Source organism: Vidua macroura, chromosome 1, assembly GCF_024509145.1.
Source record: "Vidua macroura isolate BioBank_ID:100142 chromosome 1, ASM2450914v1, whole genome shotgun sequence".
Classification (NCBI taxonomy): domain Eukaryota; kingdom Metazoa; phylum Chordata; class Aves; order Passeriformes; family Viduidae; genus Vidua; species Vidua macroura.
The window spans coordinates 140623609-140642241 of NC_071571.1; the positions used below are offsets into that span (position 1 = coordinate 140623609).

The 18633-nt window shown below is 40.1% G+C and overlaps 1 protein-coding gene across 1 annotated transcript; it reads right to left on the reverse strand.

Annotated features, from left to right (window-relative positions):
- Positions 1-537: 537 nt before the first annotated feature.
- On the reverse strand, positions 538-16761 carry TNFRSF11B (TNF receptor superfamily member 11b). Its single transcript, XM_053999578.1, has 5 exons — positions 16563-16761; positions 7006-7375; positions 3328-3522; positions 2749-2973; positions 538-1678 (listed from the first exon to the last, which is right to left on the reverse strand). The coding sequence occupies exons 1-5, from the start codon at positions 16590-16592 to the stop codon at positions 1290-1292; spliced, it is 1209 nt and encodes a 402-aa protein (XP_053855553.1). The 5' UTR covers positions 16593-16761; the 3' UTR covers positions 538-1289.
- Between the last annotated feature and the right edge of the window lie 1872 nt (positions 16762-18633).

Sequence of the window (18633 nt, forward strand, 5' to 3'; positions counted from 1 at the left end):
AGCATTTGATAATGACACTCATCCACTCTCTGTTCTGTTTTTATGGGGCTCAGGACTCTGTAGGTGCCTCATTCTGTAGCTGAGGGAAATGGTAAATGACTATTTTTTATGTGACCTCTCTGTGCTCCCTTCTTTTAAACAGTGGCAATATGTGAGGCTTTCCAAGCCTGTCAGGCCCATGCATCATCTTTCCTCCATGAAATTACAAGCTGTGGTTAGGGCAAAGGTTGTGAGCTCTCCAAGAATGTCACTGGGCCAAGAGTGGTGTGGGGCCAAATGTGTCTATGGAGTTGTAATCCATACACCCACCTGGGCCTTTTAGACTGGAACCATCAAGACTTTTGTAGCTTCTTCTACACCTTTGCAGTGATCATGAAAATCCAGTGCTGATCAATATTTACTTGGTTCACATATTAACTACTAGACCAGACAGGGAGTAGCAGAGACTCAAACCCAAGATAACTTGCCAAATCCACATAGTCTGTCTGTGTAATTAGTTCCTACTTTAGAATCAAGAGTAAAACACCAGTCAAAAACTGAAAAATTTAATTGCTTTATAAAATAAGATTATGAAATTCTATATAAAAATCCAGCTTCTTAAATATGGTACATTCACTTCCTCACAGAATATTTAAATATTCAGGTCACTTGAGCTATATTTTCACCGTATTTGAGTTAAAATCTTTGGATAAATTAAAACATCCTTACCAAAAGATACCACAACTTATACAAATAACACTAAGCAATAATACATTTTTTTAAATACAAACTGTAAAGAAATTAATAACTCTTAAGGCATGCTACAAAATTTTGCCAGAAAAATATATGGAATCATATTTGTTTAACTTGAAAATATACAGTGTGCTTTCCAATTCTCTTCCTAAAATTCAGTCTCATATCCATTTAACTTAATAAATATGTACAACAAAAATGTTTATTCCTTGAAGAATATAAATAGCAAATACTGGAGTAGAGCCTGGTCTGGCATTCCTTTCTCATCTAGTGACTATAGTGGGACTTTTCAACTCTGAATGTGCAAAAATGCAGAATCAGGCCCTTAGTGTTACCATCGGGTTAATAGCTTTTACAAAAGTGATTTTTATTAAAGAAAAAAAAAAAAAAAAACCAGCAAAAAACATCTTCAAAACCACTGCAGGAGACTTAGAACTATTCCAGTCAGGCATTTCTATAAATAGTAAATCAAAATGTGGTGAAATAACATTCCAGTTTAATTACTGCTGGCAGTAATTAGGGAAGAATAGTCAGTGGAGAAAGAAACATATCTTGAGTTAGACACATCTTACTTTCACAGATTTAAGTTGGTTCCCTACCATTTCTAGAAAGAGTTTCTGGTATAATCTATACATTGTAAATCTGTGAAGAAACTTTATCACCTTCTTCAGGCTTTGGATGGTTCGTTTTGGAAAGTGGTACATTTTCAAGTGCTTCAGTCCATACATTAAACCTTTAATGGTGTCTTGGTCACCATTCTTTATTCTCCACAGATTGAGAAGCTTCAGAACTTGCTCTGTGGGTTGACATAGTTTCATTGTGCGCTCAACATCTTCTTTTCCCACTTTCTTGCCTGGTAAGCTTGCCATCAGCATGTTGAGATGTTCAAAGGTGAGGTTCAGGTGGCCAACATGCTTTAAGACACTGTTTTCGCAAAGATCGATATCTATAGAAAGCAAAAAGAGAAGAGAGGTAAGTACAGCACATTACAACTTTACTGTAGCCTGCAAAAAACCTTCCAACATTCCAAGGTGAATTTGCTTTCCAAATTTCTTTGCTTCAAATAATTAATCTTTGCTTTTTTGGGCCCATCTATACTGTAAAATGTTGTATGTATGTGACAGGACTCCTAGTATTTGCTTCCAGTGAATGAAAATTTAGTTCATTCTCTTCAGAAATGCCTAGGCAAGCTTTGTTAGAATAGTAATTTTGAATTTTGAAGTACTCTAGACACTTCACAGACTGACATAAGCACACATACTAAATAGCAGAGGGGTAAAAAAACTATTTCTGCAGCAATTTTCAAATCTATTCTGAGTGGACAAAATGTCATTCAAATGTGGTGGTTGTTGATGGTGGTTTACATGAAAAGAGCCTGACTACTGTAAAAAAACCTTGTTATTAATACTGTAGCACTATCTCATCTTTGAAACGTGTCTTGGAATATTCAGCACAAACAAAGCTGAATCAAAGGAAAAAATGAATCAGCATGACAAAGAGGTACCAGAAGGGAAAAAGAAGGGAAAGCCTGTCTATGTATTCCTCATTCCCATGTGTCCCCACCATGTGGATAAATGTCCCAGTCCAAAATATCAGCTTCTACTTTATAGAAGACAAATTGCACTCTCAGCTGCAGAGAACCAGCTCACTCTAACCTCGGTTGTTCAGATATTACAGTGGGAAACAGTTTTGTCACTTGATCAGAATTCTTTGTATGTTGTGCAGTCTCAAAAAAAGACCTAGGTCATGGCACAACACATGCTCCAAAGTGGGCAACAAGTCTGGGAAGAATTCAGTCCTTGACTCATCTGGAGAAGTGGAATTCTGTTCCTTCTTCCCCTTCTCCCTGCTCCCCCTTCTCCCCTTCTCTATGCTTACTGCCTCGATGTATCTCAGCGAAGGCCTGCAGGCCCTTCTCCAAACACAACACATCCCCAGGGAGTATTTGATCCAAGCAATTTTTTAAATGCCATACAGAAGGTTTTTTATAATGCACATGCTATCACAATAAGATACCTTGGATAATCTTCTTGACCATATCCTGTTCTTTGTTTTGCTGCTTCCATAGTTTCAAAAGATGGAAGGTCTGCTCTTGAGGGCTGTGCCTTTGTTTAATCCTTTCGATATTTTCTGTGCTAACCTTTGTCCCAGGCAAGCTGTCTGCTAGTATGTTCAGCCAGTTAGGTGTGACGTGAGTAGGAACAGCAAACCTGAACATAGCCTCCTCACACAGGGTTACATCTGAAATTGGAAAGAGAAGATGTCAATTGTTATGATCTCTTCCCTTGCCTGTCTCAGACAAAAAAAAAAAACCAAACAACAAAAACACCTGAAAAACAAAAACAACCAAGCAGCAAGAATGGTAAGAAAAAGTATTTAAAAAACAGACCAAGAAGTTGTCTCTGTAGTGCTGTTTCTCGTTGTTCTTGAGTTCTTTTTGGTCTGAGCTATAATAATTAAAATTCTACTATGGCCATCACCATAGCAGGCAAAGAGCTAACAAGCTAGGTATTTTTATCCCAGATTTTGGTAAATTAATTTTAATGATAACTAAAGGTATGTTTGCAGAGCACTCTTCCTTAATATGATACACACCTATTCCACATTTTTGAGGTGTCGTATCTGTATTTTCCTGACAGATGTTGTCACGAACCTCATTTCCTTTCAAAGCTATTTTGAAACCCAGGGCACTACAGTTCGTATGCTTAAGACAGGCTGCTTTGGAGGAGGTTTCATTTGAGAAAAATCCCTCTGGACATCTCTCACATACAGTGTCACTCTCAGGGGTACCTGTGGAAACAGGAAAACAATGCATCCAATTACATATAACCTCAACTGTGGAACAAAAATTTTTAAAAAAAAGCAAAAAAAAACCATTCCTCTCTAAACTGTCATGCTTCTGCTTTTCATGTTTGTGATCTATTAAGAAATCACTTAGGAAAAAAAAGAGACAGAAGATGCTTTAGGAGTAGGATGTTCCTGCTGATGTAATACAGTAAATAGTACTCTTAAATATGTTTGTTACCAAATTTAAAATCAGTGATTACTGATTAAATAAGCAATTTAGTAAAGTAATATCTTTAAAACGTCAATTACTTGAGTCTATTCAGATATTACACTATGTCTGATCTTCATCCTTCAACTATACAAATATTCTGTAAAGTAAAAAAGTGGGAAAAAAATGTGTTCTGAATTTCACTCTACGATAACCTCCCAGAACCTTACTTGAATCAGTTACTTCAGTTCTAGATAAAAATACAATCCAACTCCATATCAGCTAAAGACAACAAATTTGAAATTCTTTTTGGGGTTTGAATAAAGCGTCATTAAAAGCAAAGAAAGCAGTATCCAATATTAAAAAAAAAATATTTAACAGACATACATGTTTTGATTGGTGATTTATAATGCATAGTTTGACTTCAGAACTAAATATATGATACAACAACAGAATGACAACATATGGTTCTAGCACATTTACAAAGAGTAAGAAAATGAATCCATGAAATCTGAAACTATGCAGTCTAACCACCAGTGGCAGGAAAGTAACAGCATCAGTACCGCTGTATACTCACTCCTAATTCATCCTTATTCATCCAACATTTAACAAGTGCCTGAAGTCTGTATCTAATACTGCTTTATTGAACATGAACTTAAGCACATTCTTAAAATTTATTTGAAAAAAATTGGAAACTATATTTGAATAAGAAAATACCTCCATCTAGTGTACTTTTTAAGTATTTACATGAGGATGTTTATTTTCATGTTAGCTTTTTAGTAATCTTTTCTTTATTTTGGGAAATCCTTAGAAGAAAAGAGTATGCATCTCAAGTTTTCAACCAGCTGTGAAATCAAGAAGAGTGCTTGCATACAACGTGACCTAGCACTTCATCAGACAACGAGTGAAAACGAAGGAGTCTATAGTTGGCAGAGACCCGGTATGTGCCAGCCCCCTCCCAAATGCTGTGCTTGCTGCAGCCCCAGCATTGCCCTTGCGCAATGTGCGCTGCCTGCAGCTCTGGGCTGGACACAGCTGCAGGCAGCACCTGCACCGCGCGGGCAGCAATTCGCTGGCCTGAGACAGCTGCATTTCAGCAACTTTCCCTGCTACAGACAGGCTGCTGTTGTGTTCTGGCAGCAAGGAAGTGGAAGAAAGGAGTGTTCCTGCAAATGGTGCATCGTTCTGCCCAGAGCTTGCTGCATAATCTTTGCAGCACAAGGGAGGACTATACCGCGTAATCCATCAGTGTTCTCAGGACTAAGCATAAAGTCACCCTCCAGCTCTGCCAGCTTCTTCACTGTTTATTTCGCCGCTCTTGTTAAGGGCATGAATTGCCGCTGTCTGCCTGCCCTTCTGCCACTCCCCCCAACTCTCCTGGAATCCCCCATTCTTCCCAGGGAAACGGCAGCCGCCACCGGGGCGACAGAGCTGCCTCGCAGCAGTGCTGCTTTCCCAGTGCAATGCTGCTCTAAACCCTGCCTCATACAGGGCCGACCGCGGCAGAAAGGAACAAAGCCTTAATCTTCACTCACAAAAAGGAACTACAAAGGAAGGTGATATCCCAGGGTAATCATGAACAATGGGCACCAGGGAAACAGATTTCTAATGCTTTAAGCCTTAAATGAGGCACTGGACCACACCATCTCCCTGTGTGGGAGTAGAATAATATTTTTCTACTCTTAGGTTTTATTTCACCTGAATTTGCATCATTACAAAGTTCAAGGCTATCATATGGCAAAAAGCAGTAACACGGTGCAGTACTTGCTTATTAAACTCTTAGATGTTGCCTCACCTCAGAAACTGACTATTGACACAGGGAGATGCAATTATTTTTACAATGTTTTCATTCCTTTTTTGAGGTCTGCTTGGGTTTAGCTGGTTCAGTCTGATGGTCTTTTGAAAACTAACTTTTCAAGATATTACAAAATTCAACATTTTATCTTTTTTAAAAGTTTGCTTCATTCTGATCTGAGGGATTGAAATTTGTCTGCCATGTTTCACCATGCTCGGAGGGATGCAGCAGGATGATTGCTCAGACAATTTATACTTAGTTCATCTTCCAAAGTCTTTCTGAGGATTTTGTTTCTGGCCCCATTTGACTTGCTGCTGAGATACAGTGGAACCTCATTAACCCAAGCCCCTGGGTATAGTTTAGGTTAATGAAGGTTTACAATATGGAAATGTGGTAGCTGCCAGGTGGCAATGCTTAACAGTGGAAAGGCATCAGGGTAAAGCTTCATCAACCAATTACTCAAGGACTACTGAACAGCTACAGCAGTGACATTTCTCCTTTCGCCAAAGCTGCTCTCCAGTGAGAGGTTCATAACCAGAAAAGGACTCCCAGACTGTCATTCAGCTGAGCACTAAAATGTACAGGCCAACCCTAGTGTTTCTCACTGCATGTATGTCATTCCTACGGAAATCATTCTGCCTGCGGGTGTCTGAGACACTTTGATTTTCTGCATTTCCTTCCCCAGTGCTCTTCTCCGGGCAGTTATCAGGCTCTGGTACAATGACAGTTTACAATTCTTTCAGGTTGTGTTATATACTGGAGCTAAACTGGGCCACGGCATTTGCCAAACAATAAATGATGTATTTGGTTTTGAGGGAAGAACAAATTATTGGTTTAACAATTTATGTTGTCTTAAATGAAGAATACACTCCATTGAAAAGCGCTGCTTTGCTCTATATTCCCACCAGACTTTCAGCACTATGCCAGCCTGCTTGACAAAGAAATGGTTGTTTGCTTGATAATAGTAACAGTTTCCCTAAGAAAGGAAAATTCCACTTAGGATGCTGATAATTAATTATTACCACATATTGTAGTGACACTAGAGCTATATTAATGTTGTTATAATTATATACTTGGTGTCAAACATGTAGTACTCCTGCTGTTTGTCAAGATATACAGTTGCTTGAAACAGCAGATTTCAAAATGAAAACCATTATTATTTATCACACACACAAATACTACATTCCAGATAATGTTCCTTTAAAAGAGGCAATCCATCATGTTTCTCATTAGAGTGCAATTTGCTACATTTGCTACTGCCATTAAGTTATATATTACAGCAGGAGCAGGGTATTCCACTGAGAAACCTTCCTTTGGCTACAGTCCAAATGATGCAGATTAGAACAGGTTCAATTGGCTTCACAATTTACTGTCCTGCAATTTCATCTGGACAAGCCTCTTTCCTAATCTTGTAACTGCCACGACTCGTGGACGTGCTGCAGAGCTCTGATTACGTCTGTGCGTATGGAGGAGCAGAACCCACCTGCCTGGGCAACCCCAGAGCCGGGCGGACACTCCGTGTGCCTCAAGCAGAACTCGAGCTCCAGGTACCTGCCCGGGACGCACTCACAGACGCGGTTCTGCGTGCTGGAGCACTCCTGCCTGACGAACTGCAGCTCCTTGCAGACGGTGCTGCAGTACTGGCACTCCTCGTTGCTGTTCCACTCGTCGGCGTAGTACTGAGCCGGGCACGGAGCGCACTGCGTCGGGCTGCTGGCGCTGCAGTGCCTCTTCACGTAGCTCCCGGGAGGACACTGGTCACACAGCAGCTGGCGAGATGTCCCTGGGTCATAATGGAGATATTTGGGGGGAGAGTCATCCTGGAAGGTCCACCTGACAGAAATGTCCAAGAGCTAGCAACAGGAAAATAAAACATCAATTCCTTTTAGTTGCGGGGAGCACCATGATCACAAGAAAACCTGTGCTTCAATGAGTTTATGAGTCCACTCATATTATTATCTTCAAACAAATGCTTGCATTAGAAATTTCTGATACTAGCCAGCTTCCAGACTCTCCCATGTCCATCTTAGAATGGGAACTTTTTAGGATCTTATCTAGCAAATCTTCCCAACCTGATTCCTTCCATAGATGTAGATACTATTCTTCTCTGATTTACACCCTTTTAATGTCACTGGGCAGTGGCCTTTTACTGACTGGCACCAGAGAATTTGTCCAATGCACAGCAAAGGTGGGGATTATGCACCTTTATGTTCTTAAGTACTGAGTACTTCAGATGCAAAAGAAATTGTGTCTGAGCATATGAATATGACCAGTGTAGTGCACCATACCACAGATACCTTTAAAAGTGATGCCTTACACTATTTCTCTTACACTATTTTTTACAGAAATTAATGGCTAGAACAATAGAGGTTACTTTTTAATGCCTTCCATTTAATTTTGCACTGATATGCAAAAGCTTTTGGGACGTAATGTGGCAGCTACATCAAAGGAGAAGACACAGCTTGAGACAGAGGTAAAGAATGATGTGGGGTATGAAGGGCACATTAGGGACTCAATTGCATAAGCTGGAAGAGACCAGGCCAATGCTTTCATTTCCTCCCTAAAACCACAGGCTTACAGCTGTCCTGAAAAGGTGTTCAGTACCAGCACATGCCATGACAGCTAGAGTCCTCCTGCTTCCTACAACAGTCTGCTTTGTTGGCATGACTGGGGACCTGGTGATCTGAGACAGCTTGCCTTGCTGCAGAGACAATCTCCATATAACTTTGTCTTATAACTGAAAATTTGGTTCTGTGATTGCACCAGTCTACCACAAAAATAACTCTTGAGAACCACCCTGATCTCCACAGGGTCTGCCAACAGCTCACTCTCCTCACTGATAACCCAGCATTGTCCTAGCACTGCGTGCATGGCTGCATGTGCCACTTCTCTTCCAAAGCTTGTACATTATTTTAAAAAGATGAAGCAAACTGGATATGACCTAAGATATTTTTCAGTGTATCCAACAGAATTATAGATCTAACTGACTTGTCTTTGTTGCAATTTTAACCATGTCAGCTAACACAGAGTTGCCAATTCAATTTCAAAAATGTATTTCCTCTTTTCCAAATGTCCCCAGAGTATAAGTGGAATTAACCTTTTTTTTAAGTCTGTATTTTCTTGAGATGCTTCATTAAGGGCCTCACTTCTGCCACATCATGGCACTTCTAAAGCCATAGTCTTATTAAGTTTGGAAAGGACAATTTAAAACTTCATCTGCACTAACACAATTCACAGTAAACAAGTGCAAATACTGTTAAATGCATTCTCCTGTTGCACGTCTATGAATCCACTTTTCATACAGCTATACTTGCACTGAGGAATGAAATGCAGATAGTATGGATATTCCCTACAGCCTCCCGTAGCTACCCTAGACTAAGTCTGATAACTTATCTGATTTCTAGAGGTGGAGATCTCACTTTTCTTGTGGTCTCAATGCACAATACCTTTCACTGTGAGAAATTCCTTATTAGTCTTTGAAGTTTGATGAACAACTCAATTTTCCTTAAATGACTGGATATGTTTTATGTGATCTATTTAACAAAGAGGGTGCAGCACATTTTTTAATAGTGAGTGGCTTTACATTGAGGAAAAATGCCCCCACCCTTGGTAAATCTACAGCTATGACTCTAGTAATAAGGAAGTCCTGCTAATCTCATTAATTGTTGATGTGAACAGTGAAGTTTTCTTCTATGGTTTTAATTCAGTAATAGATAATACAGCATCCCAGAGTCCAAGACTTGCATGGACACAAGCGTTCCCCTCACAGAACATATCTGACTACAACATGTGGCACAGGCTCTACAGACAAGCATCAACCCACACTTCACATAGGTATCTGTGGAAACCCAAGACAATTCCCAACAGAGGTGAAAATCTGACACTGTGAAGATTATTTGGGACAGCAACCAGTCATATGGGCAGCATGTCCTTGTGCAGAAACACCAGTACTCCTGTTCTGCAGTGCACAGCTCCCCAGAAATCCGGAGCTGTCACTGCAGTAGCATCTGCTCCTCTGGGTTGTGCCTCTGCCCTTGGTGACACATTTTCTCGTAATGAACAGGTAGGTGAATAATTTCATAACTGTTAACTGTACTCTGCAACATGTAGGAGCAAGAATAACAAGATTTTCTCTATTTTCCTTACTCAGCTATTTACATTGAAACCATGTATGAGGCAAATAAAGTTTTGCTGCAGCGGATTGATTCAGCATTAAAATTAATTAGAATTCAATAATCAGGGTATGAAAGCATAGGGATTTGTAGGGAAAAATAGAGGCACCTGCTTCCTGAAGAACTGATGGCTGTGGAAAATAAGCCAATAAATATTGAAAACATTTCAACACAATTTGAGAGGAATTGATTTTAAAAATTGAGCAAAAGAATATTTGAACCATATGTGTGTGAGACATACTGAGTTTTGTTCTTGGAAGAACCAATAACTATAAACTAATCATGGCAACTAGAATATTATTAATCTAAATGAGCATAACCAAACCCCATAATAATAGGATAAATAAATCAGCATCACTAAAAGAACAATCAGTCTTCCCATTTGATTTTTTCTTTTTGCTTTTAAAAGAAAAGCATATCACACTTGTATTCCCTTTTTTCCCCAGAAACACATACTACGTAGCTGCAGTAATCCATTGATCAGTGGCTGAGCCACATGTATGCAGGAGCCAATTATTTTATTTAGTAAAATATTATGACAAAAAGATTCTTCGGTCAAACTAAAGATATGCAATGAATATCTCAGAATTTTACCAGCCCATTTTATAGATAATTTTCAACACAGAGCTAGATCACCATTATTACTGTTTGACTACTGTGAGCCTATTGGCGCAGTGAGCTGTGCAACTCTCTGCCATAGGACATTGAAAACAGTAGAGTTCACCTGACATAGTAATGGATGAAAATAATAAAGGACTATTAAACATAAACTTCACCTTTTGATCAAGAAATCCCAAATCAAAAATTGAATTCACAAAAATAGTGATATTGTTCTGTCCTTTTCTTCCATCTCTTCTATGCATCAGATATCAACCACTCCCATACACAGCATATGGGTCTTTTTAGGGCATTTCTTCTGGATTTTCTTTAGACCAAATATAGCCATCAGTATGTTGCTAAGTACATTTCTAGACCTCAATCCCCAATACCACACTTCATAAGACTACTGTACGTTACTTGATCATACTTAAGAAAAGAGATCTGCAAAATTGTCTTCCATGCAGTCCAAAAACACATAGCACAACTGAGTATTCTGAATATTGATATGCAATCTGCAAATCAGAAATTATCTTTAAACCTACATCAAGTGCCAAAATAAAGTCAATCTATTTTTCAGAGGTTTTGCAAGAATGTGGTAGTAATGGTGGAAGATAATTAAATATCATTTTCACTAGTTTTACTGCAGCAACTTGGCACAAACAGAATGAAAAGACTGTTTTGTCCCCCAGTCCACAGAATAAGCTGGAGGGGAACATCACTAAATTGTCCTTTCTCCTGGCCTAACACACACTGAGTTTGTGCTTACATTAGGAATTTGCATCACCTGTTACAGCAGATTTGCAGAGCATAACAGATGGTGCCGAGCACCTGACATCCACATTATGTATTATTCTGAGGGGATATTTTGGACTAACTTCAATCTGCTCTCATGGACAAGCATGCATTAGTGGTTACAGTGCATCTGGTGTGTCTCTGGGGTCCATCTCTAGATTTGCTTTCATCAGTTCAGTTTACTTTGGTAAATCCACTTTGTACACTCCAGGGCTGCTCTGATATGGAAACTAAAATACAGTAAATAAAGATGATCAGGAGAGGCCCTTCAAAAGCATGTTCCTAAGACAAATTAAAATGGCATTTAAATGCATTTTATGTCCTTCCTGACATTTCCTCTCCTAAACTATGCTATGACCAACTTGATAGCAGTTTCTTAGCTACACAAAACCTCTGATTGATCTGAATGTCCATATTGAAAGGTGGTCTATTTACTAAGCACCTGAATGTCATCTATTCACTTAAGCACTATTTGAGCACAGGAAAGTGCCATGATCAGAACTTACTAGTTCTGAACAGTGGTCTCCCTAAAAGCTTCATAGAAAGCAAGATTTCTTCCATAAACATGCCTGGCTTATTTTAGTCTTGCTGGAAAAGGTGTCATGTACTTATTTGAAAGAAGGAAGAAATTACAAGTCTGGCTTCAGTCTACTGGAATCAGAAGTAGGGACAATGAATATGTTCATCCTACAACCCTTCTGAAACCAAAGCTGGCATCCATCAGTGCTGCACATGACCAAATTAATGGATTTGTCATTCAGAAGATTGTATAAAGTTCTGTTTATCCTTGTTTAGGAAAGGTTAATTCAGTAGGAAGTGGTACAGAGAAAGTTTAGAAGGAAATGGAGAGCTTCTTCTTGGAGAGGATCTGGACTTTTTCAATATCATGGCAAGTCACAAGAGAAGCTATGGATTCAGTACAGATAGACAGCGAACTCAGAGAGAAGAACTTTCTCCATTAAAGGATTATACTGGCAAATGAAAAGGGGATTCTTTTGTCAGAGGAATTTTGGTAGCAGCCTTTCACTGAGAAGCAGGTGTAAGAAACACATGTGCCCTAAATATAGCTCTCAATGCTGTTCTGAAAGCAAATACGACATTTCATTTCCTGGAAGAGATGGCAAATGGACTGAAGAGATCCAGGCAGTTTCTTTCAGTTTTAAACCCTCAGCCAATTCTTTATATGCCAGCACTAAGGGAAGAAAATAATGCTCAGTATCTTTTACAACTCAACAAATTAATTGTTAGTGTGATTCATTTGTAAACAGTTTTTCCAGGGTTAGTAAAATGCAAGATTCAATTAAAAAAAAAAAAAAACACTAAAAAAACCCCTAAAAAAACCCTAAAGGTTAGGGTTTTTTTTGTTCTATGAGTATGAAATGCTATCAATAACAAAATTCTTACAGCAAAAGAAAACCAGAATGAAACCTAATATAATTAACTACATCTAACAACCTATTGGGTGAAATGGAGTTCTAGTGTCATAAGCTCACTTCTAAAAAGACCGAAGAACTCAATCTTTCTCCATGTCCCTAGGGAAAATCCTGGGCACCTCTCAGGATGGCTGTCTCAGTGTGAGGGATTGGGATGAACTGTAAATACTGAAATATAAGTCTACTGTAAGTCAGTGTGATACAAGTAAATACTGAGAACTTATTCAAGATGAATTACTCAAGGTTAGACAGCAGCTCTTTCATTGCGTCAGCACATTAGGCCTGAAGCTATATTTCTTCATACCATCCTTATGTCAGCATACACATAAAAGGCCTGTGCAGTCCATTTGTTTGATTCCTTAGAAGATGCTTTTGAAAGAGAAATAATGTGATTGTAAAATTTCATTTCAGATCTTGGGCAAAAAAAAAAAAAAAAATACACGCCCTTTTCTTTCATCTTTAAATGTAAGGCAAAGAGCTGCTTGATTTCTCTTGTTGAATTAAAATGAACTAGAAGACAAAGCACATGAAGTAAAAATCCTTCAAGCATCATCCCTTTAAATCACTGCTTTGTGGCAGAAAAGAGAGTGGCTTTTCAGAATATGAAAATATTATTATATATCTTGGCTTTGTGGTTTTGGGTTGTAGACCAAAGGAGAATGTTTAATTTGCTGAGAAAGATAAATCTGTTTCTGTTTTGCATTCCACAAGTATTCCAAAGCATATTTCCTTCTGTGATAAATAATCATTCAAGACATCTGTCAGATTGCTCCCAGTGTTTGCATTGGTTTCAAAGTAAAACCTCACAACTCTCCTACTTTGCCTTCTATACAAAGTATTTGGACAAAACAAAGGCAGGAGGCTTTCACATATCCTCAGCCCTTAGGCAAAATTCCTCTCTGAAATTATGCACAGGCCCAGAGAAATCTCACTGGCAAAATATAGCACTGGATGATATTATCAAGGTCCTCCTCATCAATAGCTTGTATCTCAGATCCAGTATGTGACAATGCCATGCTGGATCAGATCCACATCCACCTATTGAAAATCTCCATTGCGAAATACTTGCCATCCTGCTCTCATCCATCTCATCTTGCTGTTCTGGAGGCCCATGCACTTACCAGATTTAACCTCTTTGGGCCAGCAGCTCTGCAGCACTGCTGACCTGTGGGTTGCTGCAGGCTCACGAGAGCACTGCCCAGACAAAGACTGCTCTTTCTGCAGACCACGGCCAAGTGCCAGGTACACCATGAAATCTGACATGGAGTCATCTTCACTGGTTTGAGTTCAGCTTACAAAGCTCTTCTACCATTCTACCAACTCCTTCATTGTAATCCACTCACTTTGGACATAACAGGACCTATTTTTGTTTGGAAGACACTTTATGAAGTGGAGGCACCTCTTTTACATAAGGAGTTTAATTGGTGACTCTCCTGAGTGACCCATATTCAAAAACTGAGGCTATGAAACACTGTCTTCATTTCTCTGTCAGTAAAGTAATACGTCAAAAAGTCAAGTATTGCAGAGACTTTTTGAGGCACCATTAGTTGTCATTCACAAAGCAATTTAGGGGGCTAAACTACTGTTTCATTTTCAGTGGTAGGAAAATGAAATTCAGATGAAGAGCACTTTTACATCTTATCAAAGCAGTGCTAAATTGAAAGTCTTGATTTATATGAGTTACATTTGCCTTGAAACCTGTAGAGGGAGAAAGCAGGGAAAACTAACCAGATACTCTCCAAAATATGTGTCTTACATTTTGGAATGTTATTCACCAGAGTGACAGCAAGATTTAGAGCTAACCCAGACCTGGGATGTTCCCACTGTAACTACAGTCTGCCTTTGCACTGACAGTACTATGTGCAAACAGGTGTTTTTACAGAAGGAACAAAATTAAGTTTTCCATGAGATTTGAACAGTGGGTGTTACTTCAATTGTGACTATATCTTTTGAAAATTCTTCTGGTAACCTTAGTGTTTTATTTTTAACCAAGACACATGCAGACATGCAGACAGAAAGAAAGTCAGACAGAAAGATAACTCCTACTCTCACAGGCTGCAAAGCCACTGCTGCCTACACACAGCAAACCCAACAGGCAGGCCAGAAAAAGAATGTCACATGTGCCCAGAGATCCAAAATAGAGAAAGGTCAAGTATAACAGTCAAGATAGTTACGTGACAAGTAATGAGATTCAGCTCTGGGGAATTTCTTTCCATTCGGTCCAATTTCATAATGTTTGTAAACAGCTTTAGTGCTCCAACCAAACAACATATACATGAGTGCACCACCACATCATGTATAACCTTTCTGAAACCTTAGCAAAGAGGCCAAGGCTGAAAGTACACCATGCCCCAAAAGTCTTTTTAGATACAATGTCTCCAAACTAGGTTCGGAGGTATATGAGCCAGACACACAGAACTTTGATCTATAGTTGTACCTCCTAAAAGAGTAGCTATAAAACAGGTAGTACAGCTACCTTTCTGAGCTCTAGCACATCTGACAGTACTTAAACTTCACTAATTTTACTTACATTTCACAATAATTTTAAATAAATGTAATAATAATAATAACAACAATAATAATGCAGTTGAATGATGATCTCTTTGTTATGTACTGCCTCAGATGTATTTCAGCTCCAAGACTCATCTGCCAGAGGATTATGCTGCACTTCACCAAATGCTATTATTTTGTGGGAGAACATGAACAGGCACATTGCATTTAATCAAAATCAAAATCCTGATGTGATTATTTCATGACAGCCACAGATAAGAAGCCAGGTTGATAACCAGATATTGCTGAAATTCCCAGATTAATTTCCTGTAATTTCATATTGACAAAGCAGGCACAACATCAGACATGGGATGAAAAAGTTGTCCTGCGTTTCAATCTGCTGACCACAAGCCTGACAAATTTTACTTCCCGTGCACCATTAATTACTTTGGGTTTCCTTCTCAAAAAGCTCTTTCAGAAAGTTGTACATAGAGTAATAAACACGCATTACTCATCAAATCCTGGAAATCTCGTTGCATTTATAAAAAGCTTTCAGAATAAATGGATCTCAGTTCTAATGCTCTGCCACAACATTAATGCCGTTGTGCTCACCAAAACAACCCAAAAGCAAGTTACTGTGCTGTCAAGAGCGTCCTCTGAATATTATTTTTTAATGTTTTTCTTTGAAAGTTTCCTTATGCAAAAGATGAAGAGTCTCCAAATAGATGTTACACAGGATCTGTCTGTAGGCAGGTTTTAATTAAACTGAACTCATATACAATTCCATATGACTAAATGGATTAAATAACATTTTGAAAGATTTACTGCACTGCTAACATCTCTAAATTTGCATCTGGAAGTATCTTACTAAATCACCAAGTAAACAAAAACTTATTAAACAGGGGCTTATACCAGATTTAATAACCTGACTTCTCCTGTAATAGCTACTGACACAGCTACTAATTCATCACCTTCTTGCATATGAAGCTGAATTTTCTAAGCCAAGACAAGAACCACACACTTGTGGGGTTTTTTTGTGGAGTTCACAGTGGTTTTCCTGGATAAGAAAGCCAACCCAGTACCTGAGAGTGCCATTGCAGCAGAGATTAGAGGCAGGCAGGGATGGAGCTTTTGTAAATCAGAAACAAACATTCCAGCCTACAGTTTCTAAATTCATTACTCGATACAGGGTTTTGCTTCAGACCAGTATGATGAGGCCTTACAAAAGGAGGGAGGAAGTCAGTAAAAAAAAAGCAAAATAAAAGCAAATCATGCCACTACCTTGGGAATGGGATGAAAATCCCTGCTGTCTCCCTGGAGCTGAACGTGTCCATCACATTCCAAACTCACCAGGAAAGTTTGGAGAGATGAAACAAAAAGGGTTCACCAAGAAAACGGAGAGAAGACAAAGCAACCCAGAAACAAACAACCCCCCCTCCCAAAACCCCAAACCCAAAACAAAAACCCCAGAAGAAAAGCCGTGTGTCTCTCCAGCCTGCTGTCTGAAGCTGCAGTGCATCCTAGAGCCTATCTACCTCTGCGAAGGGACTCACCACAAGCGTGCAGCACAGGAACTTGTTCATTGTGGTCGGTGGAAGAAACCTCAGAGCGCTGGGAATCAGGCAGAGAGTCAGCGCCAGGCTCCTGCAGCTGCTTACATTCCCAACATTAAAGACACGATATATATATAGTCCCGGTGTAACAGGAAGCTTGGGCTCAGCTTTGATCACACATTCCCTGCCATGACCAAACTTTTCTCTCGCGCACTCCCCCTCACCTCCCCCCACCCCCCTCTTTTTTTTTTCTTTTTTTTTTTTTTTTTTACGGAACCTGTAAAACTTGGTGACTTAATGGAACCCTTTGAGCGCCGTAACCGCAGAGTGGAAAATGCAGGAGGGAGTGTCGGGGGCTGGCCAGGGGAGGGTTTAATTGCTCCCTGGCTGGCTGGCTGGCTGTGCCGCCCTGCGCTCCGCTCTGCAGCGGGGCCCGAGGCGAGGGTCAGGTCCCTTGGCTCGGCTCCCCGGGGGCTCCCAGCAGCGGGGCAGGCTGGAAACGAAGGCTAGGACGGGGAAGCTGAGGAGAAGGAGGGTCCCCGTTCGCTCCCCTTCCCTGCTGAGGCAGGAATGCGAGGGACTGCGCCCGCCTCTTGCCGAGGCGCCGCCGGCCTGCACCAGCCCGAGGGGTTTGGCGGGGGGAGAGGCCCGGGCGAGCCCCGATCTCTTGCTGTGATTTTCCAGCGACAGCCGTGTCTTCAGCGTGCTCCTGCCCGCAGGAGAAGTCCCACTCAGGGCGCTGTTCTTCCTTCTCCCCAGTTTAAGTTAGAAAAGGGCATTTTCCTAAAGCCACAAGGATCAATCCCTGCTGTTCGTGCTTCCTGGGATTGCTCCGAGGGCTCCATGGAAGCCCCGGGGAACCTGTGTGTGCCAGGTGTGGAGCAGAGGAAAAGTGCGGAGAAAGGATTTATTTTCCCAACCTGCAGATAGCTATAAAGGATTATGGGAGCCTGTGGAATCCTGGGGTAGAAGCCAAACCTGATGTGCCTCCAGATTTCACAGATGGTTTTTTCTGCCTTTTCACAGGCCAGACCAAAACCTCAGCTCTGGATGTGCCAGCACTCGAGCATTTGAAAATGGGGCCCTTGTTGGCACCAGGCTGTGCAGTTTCTCCCCTTTGAGTCACAAGGCTGAGCAGGATTGGCAAGAAATAGGTGGAAAAAGCCTGCATATTATTTCATAAAAATTCAGCTACACTGTCTGGAAACCATCATCTTCAAGGACAGCCTCACACGTGCCTCCTTACAAATCCATAGCTGTTTGAACATGCATCAAGCATAGCCTAAGATTGAAACAGATGCTGGTTATACTATATCAGGATGATAGAAATTCAAGACACTTGAATTAATGGTAAGTTCTCTGTAAGAAGTGATGTGAAAACTGGCACAAAAAGCTTACCACCTGAGGGAGCATTGCTGGTATTTGATGGGTAGTCACCACTTGATTAGTATTGTATCTGGAATGGATGATGCAAATGTTCCTGTAATCTTCTCAGAACTTTTTAATACTTTAGCATTTATTCTTAAATACATTTAGGAACATACTGCCCAGGTAAAAGCACAGTAGTGCCAATAGATGAATTTTACCTGTACATTCCCACATTTTCATTGTGGGGCAGTGGGAAGGATTGTTCCTGACATGGACATCTTTGAGCATGTCAAGATAGCTTTGTGTGAGTATGGTATTCTCCAAGCAGGGACCAACTTCAAGTGTCAACCATAATGCTACAGCAATTTCATCAGCAGAAGTTATTAAGTGCATAAGTAAAAGTTTAAACTAAACTACTTTTATCCTCTCAAAGGCCAAGAGCTGGACATGGCAATGTTCTATTCTGATAGGAAGCAGTTCCAGTGTCAAGTCAGGGGATCCTGGGAGGTAGGTGAGGCTGATTGCCTTCATCTCAGATACAGCAGAAAGAAAAGCACCAACTTCATAGCAAGCTTTCTGTGTTTAATAAATACTGTTAACTGAATTTCAATGGGCTTTGGATGGGGCTATGTCTTCTCATTGCTGGTACTAGCCATAAATGCCCAACAGCTGGCTCTGTAGAGAAATAAAACTATAGCTCATA